The sequence below is a fragment of the Euprymna scolopes genome, chromosome 24 (genome assembly GCF_053919585.1).
Source record: "Euprymna scolopes isolate OS-2025 chromosome 24, ASM5391958v1, whole genome shotgun sequence".
NCBI classification, from domain to species: domain Eukaryota; kingdom Metazoa; phylum Mollusca; class Cephalopoda; order Sepiida; family Sepiolidae; genus Euprymna; species Euprymna scolopes.
The window spans coordinates 86717053-86736249 of NC_136505.1; the positions used below are offsets into that span (position 1 = coordinate 86717053).

General features: G+C 34.2%; 1 protein-coding gene across 2 annotated transcripts in view; it reads left to right on the top strand.

The window, feature by feature from the left end:
• The window catches only part of LOC145246818 (uncharacterized), a 583451-nt gene that overhangs the window by 239190 nt on the left and 325064 nt on the right, over positions 1-19197 (top strand). For both annotated transcript variants that reach the window (XM_080108645.1, XM_080108646.1), the window contains exon 3: positions 2518-2627. In XM_080108645.1, coding sequence (XP_079964771.1) covers positions 2518-2627 — 110 coding nt within the window. The remainder of the gene's footprint in view (positions 1-2517; positions 2628-19197) is intronic.

Genomic DNA, 19197 nt, shown 5'->3' on the forward strand with positions numbered 1-19197 from the left:
CGGGTGTTTGGAGGTGTATGTTGAGCAAAAAAAAAAGCAGTTAATTTTTTTTTTAATTTGACCCCTATTATGACCCCCTTAACATTTATTGTTTTGCTCTCAAATCAAGTTATTAAGTGAGATCCATGTCCAAGGAACCTATATCTAAAATGTCAAGTGTTTAGACCTCAAATTATCGGAGGAGTTCTCAAAGGTCAAATCGTTGAACTTTGACCCCTTAACAGTCGAATTTCTGGCCGAAAATCGATTACAAAGATTCCCCTCCTCTCAGTACCCTGTATATCAAATTTCGAGTCTGTAGACTGAAAATTGGCAGAGTTATTGCTTAGGAAAATATACACAGACACACACAGACACGTTCACTTTTCTAGATATATAGATTGATCCTATGGGTGTGAACGAATAGCAAGTTTAACTAATTCGCATATTGTTTGACAAAAGAACATCTCATGAATTAACGATGCATTTGTCTTCGTTTGTCTGTACGTTTCACTTTTTTCGGAAACTACTATTTATAAACTACTATAATAATGTTTTCTGAAAACATTATTTTACTTAATACCTTGAAAATTGATACTCATAACAAAAAATTACATCGAATAAAATAAATATTGGATTCAAGTGTGATAACAGGAGTTTCTTGATTTCTTCTATTTTTACCGGGAAACGCCAGAACAAGAAACGACTTTTATGAGTTATTATTGGGGCTAGGACAACAGCATATTCTTTTCATTGTTTTGACTCTCGAGTCTTATACGCTTTTATATAGAGTGATGTGGCTCTCGGTTGATTAACTGTGCCTGTGTCGGATATATACTCGAGAGACAAAACAATGAAAAGAATATGCTGTTGTCACAGCCCTAGTAATTATTTATTACTGTCGATTCAATGTATTTGCATGCTTCATTTCTTGTTTTCTTTTGCAATATTTTTTAACTTTTATTATTTAATTTATGAACAATTGGGGATAAACGCTTAGCATTTTTGGTGAAAACATTTTAATTAATAACTTGAAAATTGATACGTATAACAAAAAAAAATAAACATAGAATATAATATGGTTTTAAGAGTAGAAATAGGAGAGACCTTATGCAGCATAATAGGATTTTATAAAAAATGAGTTTAGGTAAAAACTATTGTGAACTTACATGTCATGTCGAAATTAGTAAAAATTCCAAATATTATGAAAAACCATAAAGTAAAAAATCTGCTAGAATTATTTTTTACAAGAAAAAACAGTCCAAAAATGTTCCGCAATTTTCTATTTTGAAATGGCTGACTACAATTATTTTGTTAGTCAGAGACTGCTGTTACGTTCCCTGGATTTAAGTTTTCAACGTTAGAAAACGCGATAAAACATTAGAAAACGCGATAAAACATTAGAAAACGCGATAAAACATTAGAAAACGCGATAAAACATAAGCAAACGCCATAAAACTCTATAATACAAGTGAAGCATGCATGATCAACGAGGCATAAAATAAAATGACTAAGTTCAGCATTTGACCCCTCCCCATTTAGTCCCAAAAATCCCCAGGGGACGTCAAATCCTGGTGAAAATTAACAAACTGTGCAGTTTTAGGTTTAAACATATGTAGATTTGAATTCTGTACCATGCAAAAAAAGAAATGACTAAGTCCATAATTTGCCCCCCCCACTACATTTAGCCCCAAAAGTTGCCAAAGTCTTAACATATTTAAATTTGAGTTCAGCACCATGCAAAACTGCTAAATAGACATACACAGAAAATTTTGGACATATATGGTAAAATAGTTCCAAAAATGGAGTGTTTTTATTAACCCTAACAAAGCCCCTGGATCACATCCAAGAATTATCGCGAAGTATAGACGAACAAAATTATATAGTTACAACTTTTCAGAAAGTTTTATAAAAATCCAAGGTATCAATTTTTTTAATAAGCACAAAGGTATTAATTTTAGCCATTTTAACACGAGGGGGGGGGCAACTGAAGTTTTCCCGGAAAATCCGTTCTTTTACTATTTTACTCATATCATATTTAATGTTTGTGCAAAATTTCCAAAAATTCCAAGGCGTAATTATTGAAAAATGTGCGGAAGCCGAACGGACGGACGGACGGACGGACAAGCGTGAATTTACATGTCCACCCTCCTTTAATTGGGGGACCAATTAATGTTATTTCTTACTTATAATTATTTTTTCTACTCGAAATATGTCAAAATCGTTAACTTTTTACATATAGAGATGTATGTGATTATTTCGTGTTTCTTTTGTAAGTGTGTTCCTATTTACTCGAGGGAGGAGTTAGACATAAGGTCAATTTTTAATATGGAGAAAATCCAGCTCCCCAAAAAGGGACTCCCTGGATGGGAATAAAACATTTTCTCTGTCATGAAGGATTTCTCCTCCACTGACCGAGCACAGAAAAGGCGAAGTGTAGCATCAGAAAGAACAGAAAGTTTGTTATTAAAGAAAACAAAATCCCAAAACAAATGTGCCACTTTTTTTTTTTGACTGATTCCGGTTTTTGTATTTCAGGACGCATTATTACACAACATATCGAGAAACATTTCAGCCTAAATATCGGACAAAGTACAAATGCTGTCACGGCTGGTCGCAACTGAATGCCGAAAAAGGTTGCATGTACAGTAAGTGGGCATTTCTTTTCTTTCTTTTTCTTTTTTTTTTGTGGGGCGAGGGGGTATTTCTCCTTATGAGAAAACGTTGCCAACTGTTTCTCTTCAACAGTAGAATTAAAAATTCCGAGTTTGTCATGACTAGAGCTAGGACAACAGCATATTCTTTTCATTGTTTGACTCTCGAGTGTGTATCCGTTGATATCTTATGTGCTTTTATATAGAGTGGTGTGGTACTTGGTTGATTAACAGTGTCTGTATCGAGTATATACGGGTTAAAACAATGAAAAGAATATGCTGTTGTCATAGCCATACTGATTACCATTTAGCTGAATAATTACGCATGATCAAACGGACAAGAAAGTCATTCTTAACATAAGGAAATCGGTTGTGATCACGTTATCTGAGAGAATTGTAATCATTAATCAGAAGTGAAAAGACCTTGTTTGTTGCTGACGTCACGCCTGCAGTGTATCAACCGGAAGTTACAAAAGCGGAGAATCTTGGGTATAATCACTTATTCAACAGAAGTGTACATTTTTCACAATCATGTAAATATATTACGTTTCTGATTTTTTTTAAGATGAGGAATGATTATTCGTATTATTTGGATTCTTTGGACTACTGTTCTCATCTTGAGTGTCATTTTCACAACCGTGTCTGGCATATAGTCGAGAGTCCAAACAATGATGAGAATATTCTGTTGTCATAAAAAAAGAAAAACTTTGTATCAATAAACGTAAAACTCTACAGGAATTGAAGGAGAACACACCAGGAATGCATTCGAGAAATTAACTCAGATAATCGAGTGAAAGTAGGAAACTGCAAGAAAATACCATTTGAAAATATTGGTTGTAATTAGGGCTAGGACAACAGCATATTTTTTTAAATTGTTTTGACTCTCGAGTGTGTATCCGTTGATATCTTATATGCTTTTATATCGAGTGATGTGGTCCTTGGTTGATTAACTGTGTCGGATATATACTCGAGAGTCAAAACAATGAAAAGAATATGCTGTTGTCATAGCCCTAGTCATGACGACTATATCTGAAATTTCTTAATCCTCAAAATATCCCGCATTCTTAACATTTTTAACAAAATTATTTTTATTTTTACAAGGGAGTCTATACTTATCAAGGCCTGAAGGCTACTCGAGGATAGGAATTAATGGGTGCATAATGATCAGTGAGACAACAGTGTAGTGATCGGTAGTGTCGGAAATGGGGTAGCATTTGATCATTTAAAGGGGCGGCTCTTGACTTAAAAACGACAATGTTGTAGTCAGCTGAAAAGCAGGTCAACGGTACAGAGTTCCACAAGTGGGCAGTTCTAGGAAAGAAACTATTGCATTTAGTTTTAGGCATGGGTAGAGAGTAGAGGAACTTGTTGGCTGGTTGTAGCGAATGTTTATTGTGAATGTTTTGCGGGGGAGGGGTCTTAGTCAAGTATTTGCTATAAAAAAATAACGATAGACAGACTAGCAACGCCTCTTCTGTGAGAAAGAAGTTGCATGGAGGCGAGGGACATAACCGACAAGGTTCTGAAGCCGGTTGTGAACCTCGTCAAAGCAGGAAATGGTTCATTGAACAGCTCCACCTTCCCATATGCAAATAATAATCTGTTTTCTACAATTTGTTTAATTATTAATAACATTTTTATAATAGAAATATTTAAAAAAAATATTTTTCATTCTTCTACACAATACGAACCAAACTAAACTTAGTTTTACCAAACTCATGAGACCATCTTCCCAGTAACAGTCTTCTCTTTTTGTGTTTGTAGGGGAGGGGGGTAGTGTAATATTTTCTCCCATACTATCATACCATGATCGCACGCATTACTTTCCCATTTATGAAGCGTTCCTCACAGGAATTACCTCCTTGTTAAGGGGGCAACATGGTATATGTGCGTTCTTCATTATACCATCATTCCATGATTATCTTCATCCCATTAAGGATGAGATAGTTTATTATTTATTCTGTTGTCATATCATACTCCTAGGCATCCACTCCTCCACTATTATGGAAGGGTACTTGGTCATATCATCCTCTCCATCATTACCTGATCTTTTGATTTGGGGGGGGGGCAGTGTAGTATATATGAATTTGCCATCATATCATCCCAGGCTATCAAAAATATGCAACCGGAGCGAAAAAATAGTAATAATAAAGTGATTGCGCCAGCCTAGGCTTGTATCACATGATAAAGTCATGAAAGGTTAAGGAAGCCGGAAAGCAAGAGCATTAGCAAGACCTCCATTGGAATTGTGGGAAGAGTATTAGACTTTTGAGAAGGCTTCTTGTCACGCAAATTCCAAAAATGGCTAATGGCCGTTTCCAGCGAGAAAACAATGATAAGCCGTTAAGATAATGCAAAGTATTTGCAATAATCATCAGAATCTAACGGCCCAACCGTGTGTAAAGCAACGCCACGGTAAGAAAAATGATGAAGACTATAATATGAACGCGAGTACAGACGGATTATCACGTTCGAGAGGCCAGAGGTCAGAAAGAAGGGGCACGATTAGGTTTTAATCGAGAAAGTATTCAGAAATAAATATTGTTAACAGCGGGAAAAAATGAGTCGCATTATTACTTGTCTTCTCTTTCTTGCGACGTACTCTGCTACAACGTGTTGGGTCCCGAGTGTCTACATGTTAACACGTGTGTAAACTTGTATTATGTTACATATACTCCATCCTTATACTATGTTATAAAAAGGGTAGAGAGTGCTGGAAATCTAGAGGGATTTATTGTCACTCAGACCTCAGGAAACACCACGTTTTTTTTTAATATTGACGGTTTTTTACTTTGAGAGTGCTACTAGTAAGTACACAATAATAAAAAGAAATAAAACGACTGATTATTTATATAAGAATAATGTTGTAAAAAATATCAAAGATCATGAATCGTTGATAGAATCAGTGGAATACAGTCATAGTGGTTGTTGTGGGTCACAGGTACACACACACACACACACACACATATATATATATATATATATATATATATATATATATATATAATATTTTTATTTATATAGAAAAATATTACATAGTCGCTAGACTGAACATGCTAATATTTCGGACAATTGATTTGCAAAAAAAAAACAAAAGTCACTCATCAGGCGACGTAATAAATTTTATTTGTCATCGAAGGCATCTGGTTCTCAATAAAGTTTATTTGGTACCGAAGATGGTTTCGGTGGCAAATAAACTTTATTACGTCGCCTGACGAGTGACTTTTGGTTTCTTGCAAATCATATGGCATAAACATTAGCATGTTTATTGTAGCAACTATGTAATATTTGTCTATATAAAAAAATATAAATAAAAATATATAAATAAAATATTAAATTTTGCTCTTTTTTTTTCTTTGAGCACTCTTTTTAATTCATGAGTATTATCTCCTGAATACCTTTAACTTTTTTTTTATTCAATCTTCACCCCAAACAAGGCAAGTGCCACTTTTAAGTAGGGGGCTACTATTGGGGACAATTTGCGAGGGTATTATGAAGGGAGATGAATAGAAAGATATTTGTTCACATTACACTTGAACTTTTGCATATCAGTACAGTTGGGAAAGCAGGAAGAAACTATTGGAATCAAAGGCTTTCTTACACCTAGGGACCTCTACTGTAAAGGGGTGGAACTTAGCTGCTTGTCGGGTCCGTCGGGGGTAGTCACGTCAAGGAGGTACAAGTGCTTGCAATTCGTCAGAGCAGCCACCATTAAAGTATTTGTAGAAAAGGCAGATGAATGCAACATCTCGTCGATGGGACAGAGACTGAAGCTTAGATGACAGTTCAGGTTGGCGACTCTTTTGAACCCTGTCCAGGAGTGAGAGACAAGCAGCAGATGCACCAGCCAAATGTGACAGCAATACTCCATACATGGGCGACTGGTGGCCTTATAGAGGTACGGGATAATTTTCTGATACGGTAGAGAGAGGCCACCTCTTTTGCATCAGCCTTGGCAATGCTCTCAATGTATATATTCCAGTTTATGTTCACTGTAAACGTTAGACCGAGGAGTTTAAAGGAAGTACTTTCAGGCAGTGTATTCTTAACCATTGCTATTGGTGGTAGAAATGTTTCTTGTAGTTATTGAAGGAAACAAGCTTAGTTTTGCCAGCATTGAATGTGACCATCCATTTTTGTTCCCATTTCACTACAGATTGGAGGCCATCCTCTAGTGATTCTGCCATTTCCTTAGATATGTGTTCATCTATTTCCCCTCATGCCTGTTATAGAGGGTGGTATCATTGGCAAATATACCCATCTCCGAAACAATTTTATCAGGGAGGCCATTTATGAATATCAGGAACAATACTTCGTGTATATATATATATATATATATATATATATATATATTATTACATTTTCACCCAAAAAAGGCACGTTGCCACTTTGATGTAGGGGGCTACTATCAGGGACATAAGCTACAGGGGTACTATGTTAAGAGTTGGGCAGCAAGATGTCGGTTTACGTTACACATGAACTTCTGCATGTCAGTACAGTTGGGGAAGCAGGGACCCGGAAGGGAATCCCAAAGTCTAACGATTCTGGGGAAGAAACTACTGGAGTAGAAGTCTCTCTTACATCGAGGGATCTCTACTGTGAAGGAGTGGGATTTAGTTGCTTGTTGGGTTTGTCGGGGGTATTTACGTCGAGAGGTACAAGTGCTTGCAGTTCGTCAGAGCATTCACCGTTAAAGTACTTGTAGAACAGGGAGAGGGATGCAACATTTCGTCGATGGGATAGAAGTTGAAGCTTAGATGACAGTTCAGGACCTATAATGTTGGAGACTCTCTTTTGAACCTTGTCTAGGAGCGAGGGACTAGTAGCAGATGCATCAGCCCAAATATGACAATATTCCATACATGGGCGAATGGTGGTCTTATAGAGGTACAGGATACTTTCGGGCTTTTTAGCACAGTAGAGCGAACTACCTTCTTCGCAGCGGTCCTGGCAATACTCACAATGTAATTGTTCCAACTCCTGTTTCCTGTGAAGGAGTTTAAAATATGTACTTTCTAGATCAAGAGCCATTGGCCGTTGCTATTGGTGGTAGAGAAGGTTTCTTGTAATTATTGAAGGAAACAAGTTTAATCTTGGCAGCATTGAATGTGACCATCCATTTTTGTCTCCATTCCACTACAGATTGCAAGTCATACTCTAGTGTGTCTGCCATTTCTTTAGGTATGTGTTCATTTGTTTTCCTGTCGTGTCTGTAATAGAGCGTGGTGTCATCAGCATATATACCCATCTCACAGAAAATTTTCTCAGGGAGGACATTTATGAATATTAAGAATAATAAAGGTCCCAGGATAGACTCTTGAGGCACTATCGCATTTATATCATATTGTTTAGATGTACGACCTTCGAGGACAACCTGGATTTTTCTCTTATCTAAGAAGGATTTAATTATGTTAAGTATTCTTCCAGTGATACCATATGATCTGATTTTCCTGAGAAGATTTTCATGCCATACCCTGTCAAAAGCCTTAGATATATCTAGAGCTACCGCTGTACCCTCCCCCGCTTTGTCCAGTGAATGTATATACGTTCAGAGATTACAGTTAGGATGTAAAACAGTAAATTTACATTTCAGGATCTAAATATGTATTTTTCATGCAAAACAGCCCCTCCACCAGCAAGTTAAAATTTTAGTACATTTTTTTACAGATCCGTTTCGAAACAAATGCCTTTTGTAGTCGTTGAACTTTTTTCTTTTGCATAACTATATTATTTTATAATGTATTTTTCCATCTAAGCAAATAATTTCTAATTTGTTTTCTGAAGAGTATATATACGAAAAGAGACGGTACTAGCATAATATTAACAACCGTTGGTGTCTGCATAACGGAACGGATCTGTAAAAAACGTATCGAAACTTTAACATACTGGCGGAGCTGGTTTGCATGAAAAATAAATAATTGGATCTTGAAATGTAACTATACTGTTATTATTTTAGATATGCTCTGTTATATTTAACCTTCATTTAGCTTCTGAACAAAAACAGTTGGTATACACAAAGAAATATATTTTACCAAATATATATATATATATATATATATATATATATATATATATACAATATGTGAATATAAATGGATTTTGATTATTTCATGAAAATAATGTAATTTTAGACCAAATCAATTTTTTAAAAAACACCTTGCCGTTAAGTGTCGTTACGTATGGTTTCGTGCTAAACCCGCCCCTTTTACACGCTATAAATATATTCGAATTAGTCATCATCAACATATTTATACGGCTTTCAAACACGCTCTAGTTCTTTCCAGCCACCCCACTTCCTTTGCTACACTCGTATAAAATCTTTGAAACGCATAGTTTCGATGTTTTTCATTATTTATTTTTATCTCAATCTTTTTATTGAGAATGTAGACCAAAGATATGATTCCTAATGTTTTTATGAGATTTTTCGTTTCGGTTTTTATCTTAAATGTCCTTTGAAACCATCTTCACGGGATTGGGCTTGATATGATTGATTAGTGCTTCACTCCATGACATAACCACATTCCAGATTTCAATAACTATATATATATATATATATAAAGGCGATCGTCAGATAAGACGAGGTTCAAAATTGGAACAAATTTTAATGAATTTATCATATATCGGTTGTATAGGACGACTGCTAAATCACGAAACCATGCTTGTTTAGTCTAGACATTGCAACACCCGGTATCTTATGAAATATTGGTTTTTAAATATGATTTTTCTAACTTCAAGTGTCGTCTTATACGCCGAAATATACGGCATGTGTGTGTATATATATATTTAGATATACATATATATATATGCATGCATACATATTTACATATTAATTGATTCATAAGTATATATATATATATATATATATATATATATATATATATATATAGCAATAAAGTTAAAATACAAGATAGAAAACTAATACCTTCATTGACAAAAACATCCAAATCCTGGTGATGATTACGATGATCGAAAGGGCTTGAGATGGACGAAAAATTCTCGTAGCCATACTGCATCAGTTACCAACAAAGACCCGTAAGCTTGCTCGCTGTGTCGAAGGAATACCTAAAAAAAATTACAAGATTCAAACATTCCGTAAGACAATATATTTAACTTTGCTCCTTTGTTCTCAGCCAAACGTCGAAGAATTCATTCCCTTCTACCTTTACTGCGTGCAGTTTTGTTTGTTTGATTGACTGATTTTAATTTAACTCATGTTTATATACTTATTCTAGTACAAAAGTTTGTCAATGTATTTGCATGATCTATCTCATGAAAACATATTAGCTCACCTGGGTGATTATAAAATGCTCTTGAAAATCTAAATGCTGTATATAATTAAAAATGGCAAAAAAAAAAACACACTGAAAAGAAAATCAACGTTCTGTGTAATCTTAAATGAATTTTTAAAAAAACTCAGACCGAGCCTGACTGTCATATCATCTATAAATTATTTTTTTATTATACTTAAGCTTGACAGGAGACATGATTCGCATCACATGTGACAGTCATTCCCAAATGCGAAATATGATATTAGAAACTATTGTATCTATCCGGTGTTGTCCAGGCGATGTTGCATTTTCAGCTTTATTTCGTTGTTTTACTTTTTAAATATTTACTAGTTGAATAAGTGAGAGATCTTTTTGGAAAATATATTATTTGAAAATTCGTAACCTAAATATTTTCTTCGGTTGTTTGTTTTTGTTCATAGTTCCTTTCACTGTTCCAGTTTTCTGCATTGCTTTCATCGTGGCTTAGTGGGGGATGCCCTTTTCTCTACCCTGCAACCTCTCTCCCACAGAAGAGACGTTGCGAGCCTATCCTTGTTTTATCGTTATTTCCATGGCAGGTGCTCGTCTGAACTCCAATCTCTGGTCCCCCCTCGCCAGTCTTTCACGAAAAACACCCGTCTAGCTGAATCCACTGTGAAAAATTTCCCCCACTCTATATCTGTGCCTAAATCAAAACGCGGATTCCATGAACAAAGCTTCTTTCTTAGAACTGCACGCCTGTGGAACTCTGTTCCGTCTGCCTGCTTCCCACCGGACTACAACTTGGATGTCTTCAAGTCCAATGTTAACAAATTCCTAATGAACCGCCCCCTTAATTAAACACTTCATTAAATCCCCACACTAACGTAATGTACTTGCAATAACCCTTATCCCTGAGTGGCTTCCGGGCCTTGATAAGTGGTGATCACTGTGTAAGAAAAAAAAATCCTTAATAAATAGTCACGCATTAGTTTACTAGCAACACTCTAAGTAAACTAGAGATTTAATCTTTCATTTTAGGGAGTGGTAGTGCAGTAATGTATTCAGTTGTCATGAACCTATCTTCCCAGGCATTACATCTTTTTATGCGTGTGTGTGTGTATGTGTGTGTGTAAAGAGTAGTGCGCCTTAAAAATAAACTACCACAACATTTACATTATATATTACATTATTATTATTTTTCGCTATTTCTAATTAGATCAGATTGCGCATTGATATGAACATTGTCATAACAGCTTTCTGAGTCTTACTACTTCTGTGTTGGCTTATGATTAATTTGAAGCATGTGTTTTATTTGTGACACAACTACTAGATGATTGCCGTACAGAATCAACGTGCTCTCTCTGTCCGTTTTTGTCTTTCAACAGAAATCCCCCTTCATAGGTTTATTGCATTCACCATAGCTTAAGAATTCCATCCAATGCCTGAGCAGTAACCCTAGAGAATATCATGTTACATAAGTGACGGACAACGCCAGTGTCATTGGAATTTAGATAAACCAGCTGTAAATCGAATTGCTGGAGATAAAGTAAACGATACATTTCAATCAAGATCAGGAAATAATATTTTGGATTGAAAGTATTTTAAATCCAAAGTCAACATAAGCGAACAATTAGATCTCGATCAAAGAATGTGGGTTAATATTAATATAAGTCAAGTCAAAACAAAAACAGATTCAGGCAGAAGAGAAAGGATGACCCACACACTTCTGTTGTCGCTTTAACGCAACACACCACCCCATACTGATCAAAACTCTCTCGCTTGTTATATTATCACTGTAATGTAAAGAAAACTTTGTTGATTTAACAAGTTGTTGTTTAATTTCTAAAACCACGGTTATCAGAGTGTATATACTATGGCATTTTGTAATAATGCGAAGCATAAAATATATCGACGACAATATTGCAATCAGAGAGTTGACAGGTGCTACATTTAGCCCAAGAATGATCTGGAAATGTGCAAGGCAGGAGCAGTCATCTCCCTGTTGTATTATACATGTCCGCTTTCCTGAATAGATATAGCTCTTGGTATTTACAAATAGTACTGTTCAGGCTCGTCGCTTAATCAGTGATTTAACGAGAACTGTTGTATCAACATGTTTATACTATCAACATTTAATACATTTTACATAATGTGCGTATTATAAACTCTTGCATTAATAATGTAATGTGTGCGTATAGACAAATGGTTTGTTTATTTCTTTTTGTCTTACGATTAAAATACTCTTTGCAATACTAGATCCGCTAAATATTCTATCCGGCTGTAATTAGACAGATTATCTGTGTAAGGACAGTAAAATTATTTGAGATAATATAATGCAGATACGCAACAGGACCTTCCAGGCTATAATTAATGAAATTATCCTCAGACGATAATTAATGAAATTAAGATTCTAGATCCGATGTTCACCCAAATAGGAAGTGGCCCTTCCGGCATTACATGTTCGAATATTTTTAAAATATTATGTCATTTTGGCGAGGTGGCGGTGGAGAAGAGGATGTCGAGGTAGGTTGACGATTTTCGTGTGCCAAGTTCGAACCTAGTCGGCTTCATATGATTAGTTGGTACAAAAGACACAGTACTATTGGTGACATCTTCCGGTTTTAAATCGGAAATTTACAAGCGGTGTTTAACAAAAAGAAAACAGTCTCTTATTATTTTCGACCGCTTGCATTTAGGTAAAAAAAATGTTTAAACATTCCAATTAGAAATATGGTAAATAAACTAATTAAAAAATATTTCCAAATAAAATATTTATTTTAAAAACGAAGCACATTGAGGCACATGCGCCTGCGCCATAGTTTTAAACTGTACTACTCCCTTTTAACAACAGTCACTGACCCAAATGCAGTTGTCGTGGTTAGGATAAGGGTGTTATGTTCTCTTCTCGTTCTGTCTTGTATTCTCTCACACACTGGCGATTGCCAATAGCAAGCGCTGGGGTACAAGTATAAAAAAATATTTTAACTCGATAGAAACGAAAACAACTCTGACACATTTCGTAGATATCAGTTGGGCTCCTGGTACGTGTGTGACACCGTCGCTGGCAAAGAACTTATAAATGTTAATGTCCACAATTAAGTCGTCTGTCGAGACTATCTTCCTCGGTCATTAGATCAATTTATGTCACTACCTGCTTTGAGTAACAACGTGTCCCAAATTGGAAACTGTCCTCAATTGTCACAAACTCAAAACCGTCTGTAAATTGTCCCTAACTGCTGTAAACTATTGCAAAACTCATTTACACCTCTAAAATCGTTCGTAAATTAACTATAAATGTATTCAACTCCCGTGATTTGTCAGAGTTACTGCCATACCTTTATTAACAATCCCATTTCAGATTTCTTTGTGTACATTCATGGACTACGACTCATTGTCTTTCTACTAGCCTTACTCCCTATTCCTGCTCAATCAACCATTTCCTCCTTTTGTTATTCTTTTCCCTTTTTCACTTCCTAACACTTTGTGGTGGAGAATGTATATAGTATGACACTTCATGTAACTTTACATTTAATGTAGAATAATTTTTCTTTATTGATTCTTTTTTTATCTAACTTGTTTTAAGTTTTTTTGTGGGGTAAGTGCAACTCCATATATAGTAAAGTTTTTTTAATCATGCGCCCATGTTAAATAACATGGGCGAATGATTTAAAATTACTTTACTATATATGGAGTTGCACTCACCCCACAAAAATCTTAAAACAAGTTAGATAAAAAAAAAAGAATCAATAAAGAATTTTTAGAGTTGCTGAGAAAATGTATATTCCAAATTCACAATGATAGGTTCATAAAAAATTAGAATTGAATACATATATATATATATATATATAAATCTATATATAATATAGAACTATAAAAAAGGAATAACCCAAGTCACATGTCCATCAACGTTCTGTCTTTATTGTACGACTTCTTCTAGATGAATGAATTGAAGAAGGTATGGTATTTTTCTTCAATTCAATCATCCAGAAGAAGTCTTACAATAAAGAGGAAACGTTTATTGACGTGTGACTTGGTTTGTTCCTTTTATCTCTCTATCTCGTCGGAAATGTATTTCCATTATATATATATATATATATATATATATTTTCTATATGTACACACACACACACACACACATATATATATATATATATATAGTGTTATAATGAAATAATTCCAGAGGAAATCCGGGTATGAGAGCTCAATGTGGTAAACAGAGCAATAAGATAAAAAATATAACACGGAAATTACATAATTGTCGATGCAATAATTTATTTCAACCTTATGTAATTGTCTGATTTAGATGCTTGAAAATACCATAAGGTTGAAATAAATTATTGCATCGACAATTATGTAATTTCCGTGTTATATTTTTTATATTTTTTATATATTTTTTATATTTTTTATATATATATATATATTTACCAGTGGTGAAAAAAACGGACTAGAGTGCTCAATGTGTAGTCAGAGCAGTATATAGGAAATTTATTACTGTGAGTCCAGAATGAGTTTACAAATTGTTTCAGCTAGAGGAAAATCCTCAAAGAGGAAAAATCCGACTAGCATCGTCAGAATTCATAAATAAACAAACCATTTGTCCATCTATGAATTCTGACGATGCTAGTCGGATTTTTCCTCTTTGAGGATTTTCCTCTAGCTGAAACAATTTGTAAACTCATTCTGGACTCACAGTAATAAATTTCCTATATATATATATATATATATATATATATATATATATATATATATAGTAGAAGCGCGGAGTACCGTGGCCCTCGGATACGGTTTTCTACGGTTACTATGTGGAATACGATGTTTTTCGGGTCCTGATTACTGTATTTTCCCCGCCTTACGGTGTTATTTACAATACATATACACTGTACTGTATTTGTTACTAATTTTTAATGCTGTATCCCGGGGTTCTAATATATATATATATATATATATATATATATATATATATATATATATATATAATAAATTCCACAGTAAACAAGAACCATGACAGTCAACGAACCGGAAGAGTCTTGGAATTCCGGTTCGTTGACTGCCATGGCTCTTGTGGGCTGCGACGTTGTTTGGCTGTGGAATTTATTATATACAATCTCTCACATTCTGAAAATCATATATATATATATATATATATATATATATATATATTCCAAATGATAACATTTCCAAAATAATAATAAGCTATCTTATTCACTGTATTATATATAAATTATATTTCCAAATTCATTAGGATTTGTTCATTTCTTTTATGGGATTACCGCTTACATATCTAACTTTATATATATTGAAAGAATGCCACAACCTTCGTTAAAACATTAGAACCAATCTCGTTATATCGTTACAACTTTGTTACACAGACACTTATGTTCCATTATACGAATAGTTTATATTGTTGCTTATTTGATTCAAGTAACCCACTTCATGGGGTTATCTTATGAGTAAAACTTGTTGATGGTTCTAGAATTAACATAGAACAGCGACAAAGTAAGGCAAATATTTGGATAAAAATTGCTGTGGACATAAAAGACCAAATGTTAAGATATATTTAGATTTAAAAAAAAGGGGGGGTAAAGAAAGATGAAAAACTGAACTATGTGACGATCAAATCGTTGATATATGAAAATATGTTGATGTACGATAAATTTGTTTGGTAAATTGTGCAGAAGGCAAAGTATTTCATAACATAACAAACTATTTCAAGCGAAGATATGTTTTCTTAAAGAAAAAAAAAAACGAATGTCAGGAGCAATAAAGGACATACTTCACAGCAAGGAAACCATTAGCCTAAATGTTAAAAACTTTTGAATTGATATTGAATAACATTTTTGAAATTAGGTTTGAAAAAAAGAAGTAAAGGAAAAATGGAATGGTGCTCGGTGGAGTATATACCTCCGCCAAAGCTGAACAGGTAGGCAGTTTTAATTTATAGCGTATCAATCATTTTCGGGTTAATGCTAACCCCACTCATATAATTCAGTTTAACCCAGATATAAGAAACCCCAATATAAGAAAAACGGATCTAAGAGAAATTATCTCTGGTCCCAAATAAGAACCTGTGGTAATTTACATTGAACCCGGATATAAGAGAGATTTAGTGTCCGGAAAAGACGTATCTTATATCCAGATTACACTGTAACTTTAAATTCATGGGGTAAGTTTAATTGTATTATTTTAATTATTTTTATACTATGAGTCCCATGTTGCATATTTATTACTAATGGAGATTTTGTAACTGTCTGAAGCCGAAACTCTGCTATTACCTCTATGAATAAACCATTTTACTATCTTTCTATTAGTCATGTATTTTTCTGCAATAGTTTTAAATTAATCTCGCTTTTTATTGTTAGGATTAGTTTCTTACACAAAGTTGCTTCATGTCTTGTCTGGAGTGCCTTGTTTAGAGCGAAATAAATAAATTGAACGTGATATATGATATAGTTCTTTATCCACCCGATGAATTCTGCATCATCTGAAAAACAATATTTGGAATGGAACGAATGAATTACTTCACAAATCTTATTATGCGTTGGAAGTTGCGCCTTTGTGATCCATTTGTAATCTATCACTAATTTCTAACTTGTCTGATTTTGTTTCAAATTTTTGACTTCTAAACGGATTTCTAGCAAAGGTTTAAAAATCTTATGAAAATATGTAAGGTTGCATGTTTTATGTAGTACATAGATGATGATCTGCAATGGACATAACTTTAGCTAAGATCACTTAAGAAATGGCCGGGTATATTTGAAAGATTAATGCTTTTTGGGGTGCGAAGTTTAATGTTGTAAATGTGAGACACTTGAGATTTTATAAAAGTAATGTTCATACTAGAATTGTCAGTTTTTGCGACCATAGATTAATAGCTGATAAATTTCGAGTGATCCCGTGGTGTAGTTTAAATAATATATATATATCGTTATTTTCATGGCAGGTGCTCGTCTGAACTCCAATCTCTGGTCCCCCCTCGCCAATCTTTCACGAAAAACACCCGTCTAGCTGAATCCACTGTCAAAAATTTCCCCCACTCTATATCTGTGCCTAAATCAAAACGCGGATTCCATGAAAACAAGCTTCTTTCTTAGAACTGCACACCTGTGGAACTCTGTTCCGTCTGCCTGCTTCCCTCCGGACTACAACTTGGATGTCTTCGAGTCCAATGTTAACAAATTTCTAATGAACCGCCCCCTTAATTAAACACTTCATCAAATCTCCACATTAACGTAATGTACTTGCAATAACCCTTATCCCTGAGTGGATTCCGGGCCTTGATAAGTGGTGATCACTGTGTAAAAAAAAATTTATATATATATATATATATATATATATATATATATATATATATATATATATATATATATATATATATATATATATATAAATGAATCTCTGTGTGTGTGTGTGTGTGTGTGTGTTTCTGGTCACGAATAGGCTCCTATATGGTTGACTATTTTAAAAAACTGATTATATATAATGATAGAAGATGTATCGAGACACAAGAATGGGTATGTTTAATATGGAAGAACGGTGGTTCATTAAAATTGTGGGGTCTGCGTTCGCGCCTGGCCCACAAAATATGGAAATAAAAAATTTAAAAATAACAAAAAAACGTTTACAAGTGTTTTTGATATAGATGTACATAAGAATACTTTGATAAGTATGTTTTCACGGCAATAGGGATGGTATGATAAAATTTTGGGATCTGCGTTCGCACCTGGCCTCCATAGAATGGACATAGGCACAAACTTTAATAAAGTCTTTTCATATCTATCTGCGTAAGTATACTTTGATAATTATGTTTACGTTTGAAGAAATATGGTATAATAAAATTATGGGATGTTCGTTCGCACCTGACCTCCATAGAATGGAAATATGTCACAAAGTGTAACAAGTTTTTTTTTAATATAGATCCACAGAATATTGTGATAAGTGTTTCAGTGTGAACAGGTATGGTATAATAAATTATGGGGTTTAACTATTTTATTTCTACTTTCATCATATTTTGCTTTGGATTTGATAACCCCAAATTCGAAGCTATCTCTTTACAACCCTTCCTTTTCATAACCTATCATACTTCCATAAATCAGAGGCCATTTTCTGTAAGCTGTTTTTGAACTCGGTAAACTACGGGTACTTTTGCTAGTATATATATATATATATATATATATATATATATATATATATATATATATATATATATATATGTCTGTGTAGTAAACCCCTTTTACTTTGGGCCATGGTTTGGAAAGAACTATCTTTCTTTGATAAACTCCGTTTTTCTAGGTTTTTATCCATCGGCGATAATTTTACCCGTATTAAATGTACTTCTTCTTATGATAAATATTTAAAAAATTGAATTACTAAGAAGTTTGGGATTATAACAAATTTGGATAAACATATATTCAATTATTCTTCTCATGTTTTGTCCAATACAGAAGAATTTGTTTTATCTGCTGGCTTACAATTTTGCATTCCTCCCCCTTCTGTTGATAAAATCTCAGTATTTAGTGAAATTGAATTATTGTATACTCAATTAAAACACCATTCGCCTATGTCTACTGATGAATTAACTAGTGTTAAAATTCAGTTGGGCGAATTAGGTCGGAGGTTTTCTGCCATAAATACTAAATCTAGTGATTTTGTTTGGCAGAAAAATCATTTTGAAGCGGCAAAATTAATTAGGTCTAATCCCGACATTTATCTTTCTCGCCCGGATAAAGGCTCGGGCGTTGTTATACTTAACAAAACGGATTATATCTCCAAAATGTTACAAATCTTGGACGATAAAAGTAAATTTCTCCGTTTGGGTGATTTAAGCCATGATGATACTTTTCGTATGGAAATAAAAATCCAGAAAAGATTTCTTCAACTTCATAAAAGCGGATTTATTTCTAAGGAGATTTATGATAGAATCCGACCCATCGGCTCTCAAAGGCCTAGAATGTACGGTTTACCCAAGGTCCATAAACCCAACATTCCTTTGCGACCCATTTTATCTATGCTGGGTTCTGCACAACACGAACTTGGTAAATGGCTGGTTGATCTTCTTAAACCTGTGCTTTCTTTTTATTCGGTCCATTGTATCTCTGATTCTTTTCAATTCGTATCTCAGATACAAAAATTACCTTTATCTAAAAATACCGAGTTCTTGGCTTCCTTTGACATTAATAGTCTTTTTACTAATATACCTTTGGATGAAACCATTGGTATTTGTGCTGACTATCTATACCGTGGCCCCTTAAAATCTCCACAATTTCCTGAACGAATTTTCGTTGAACTGATGGAACTTGCTACTAAATCAGTCTCCT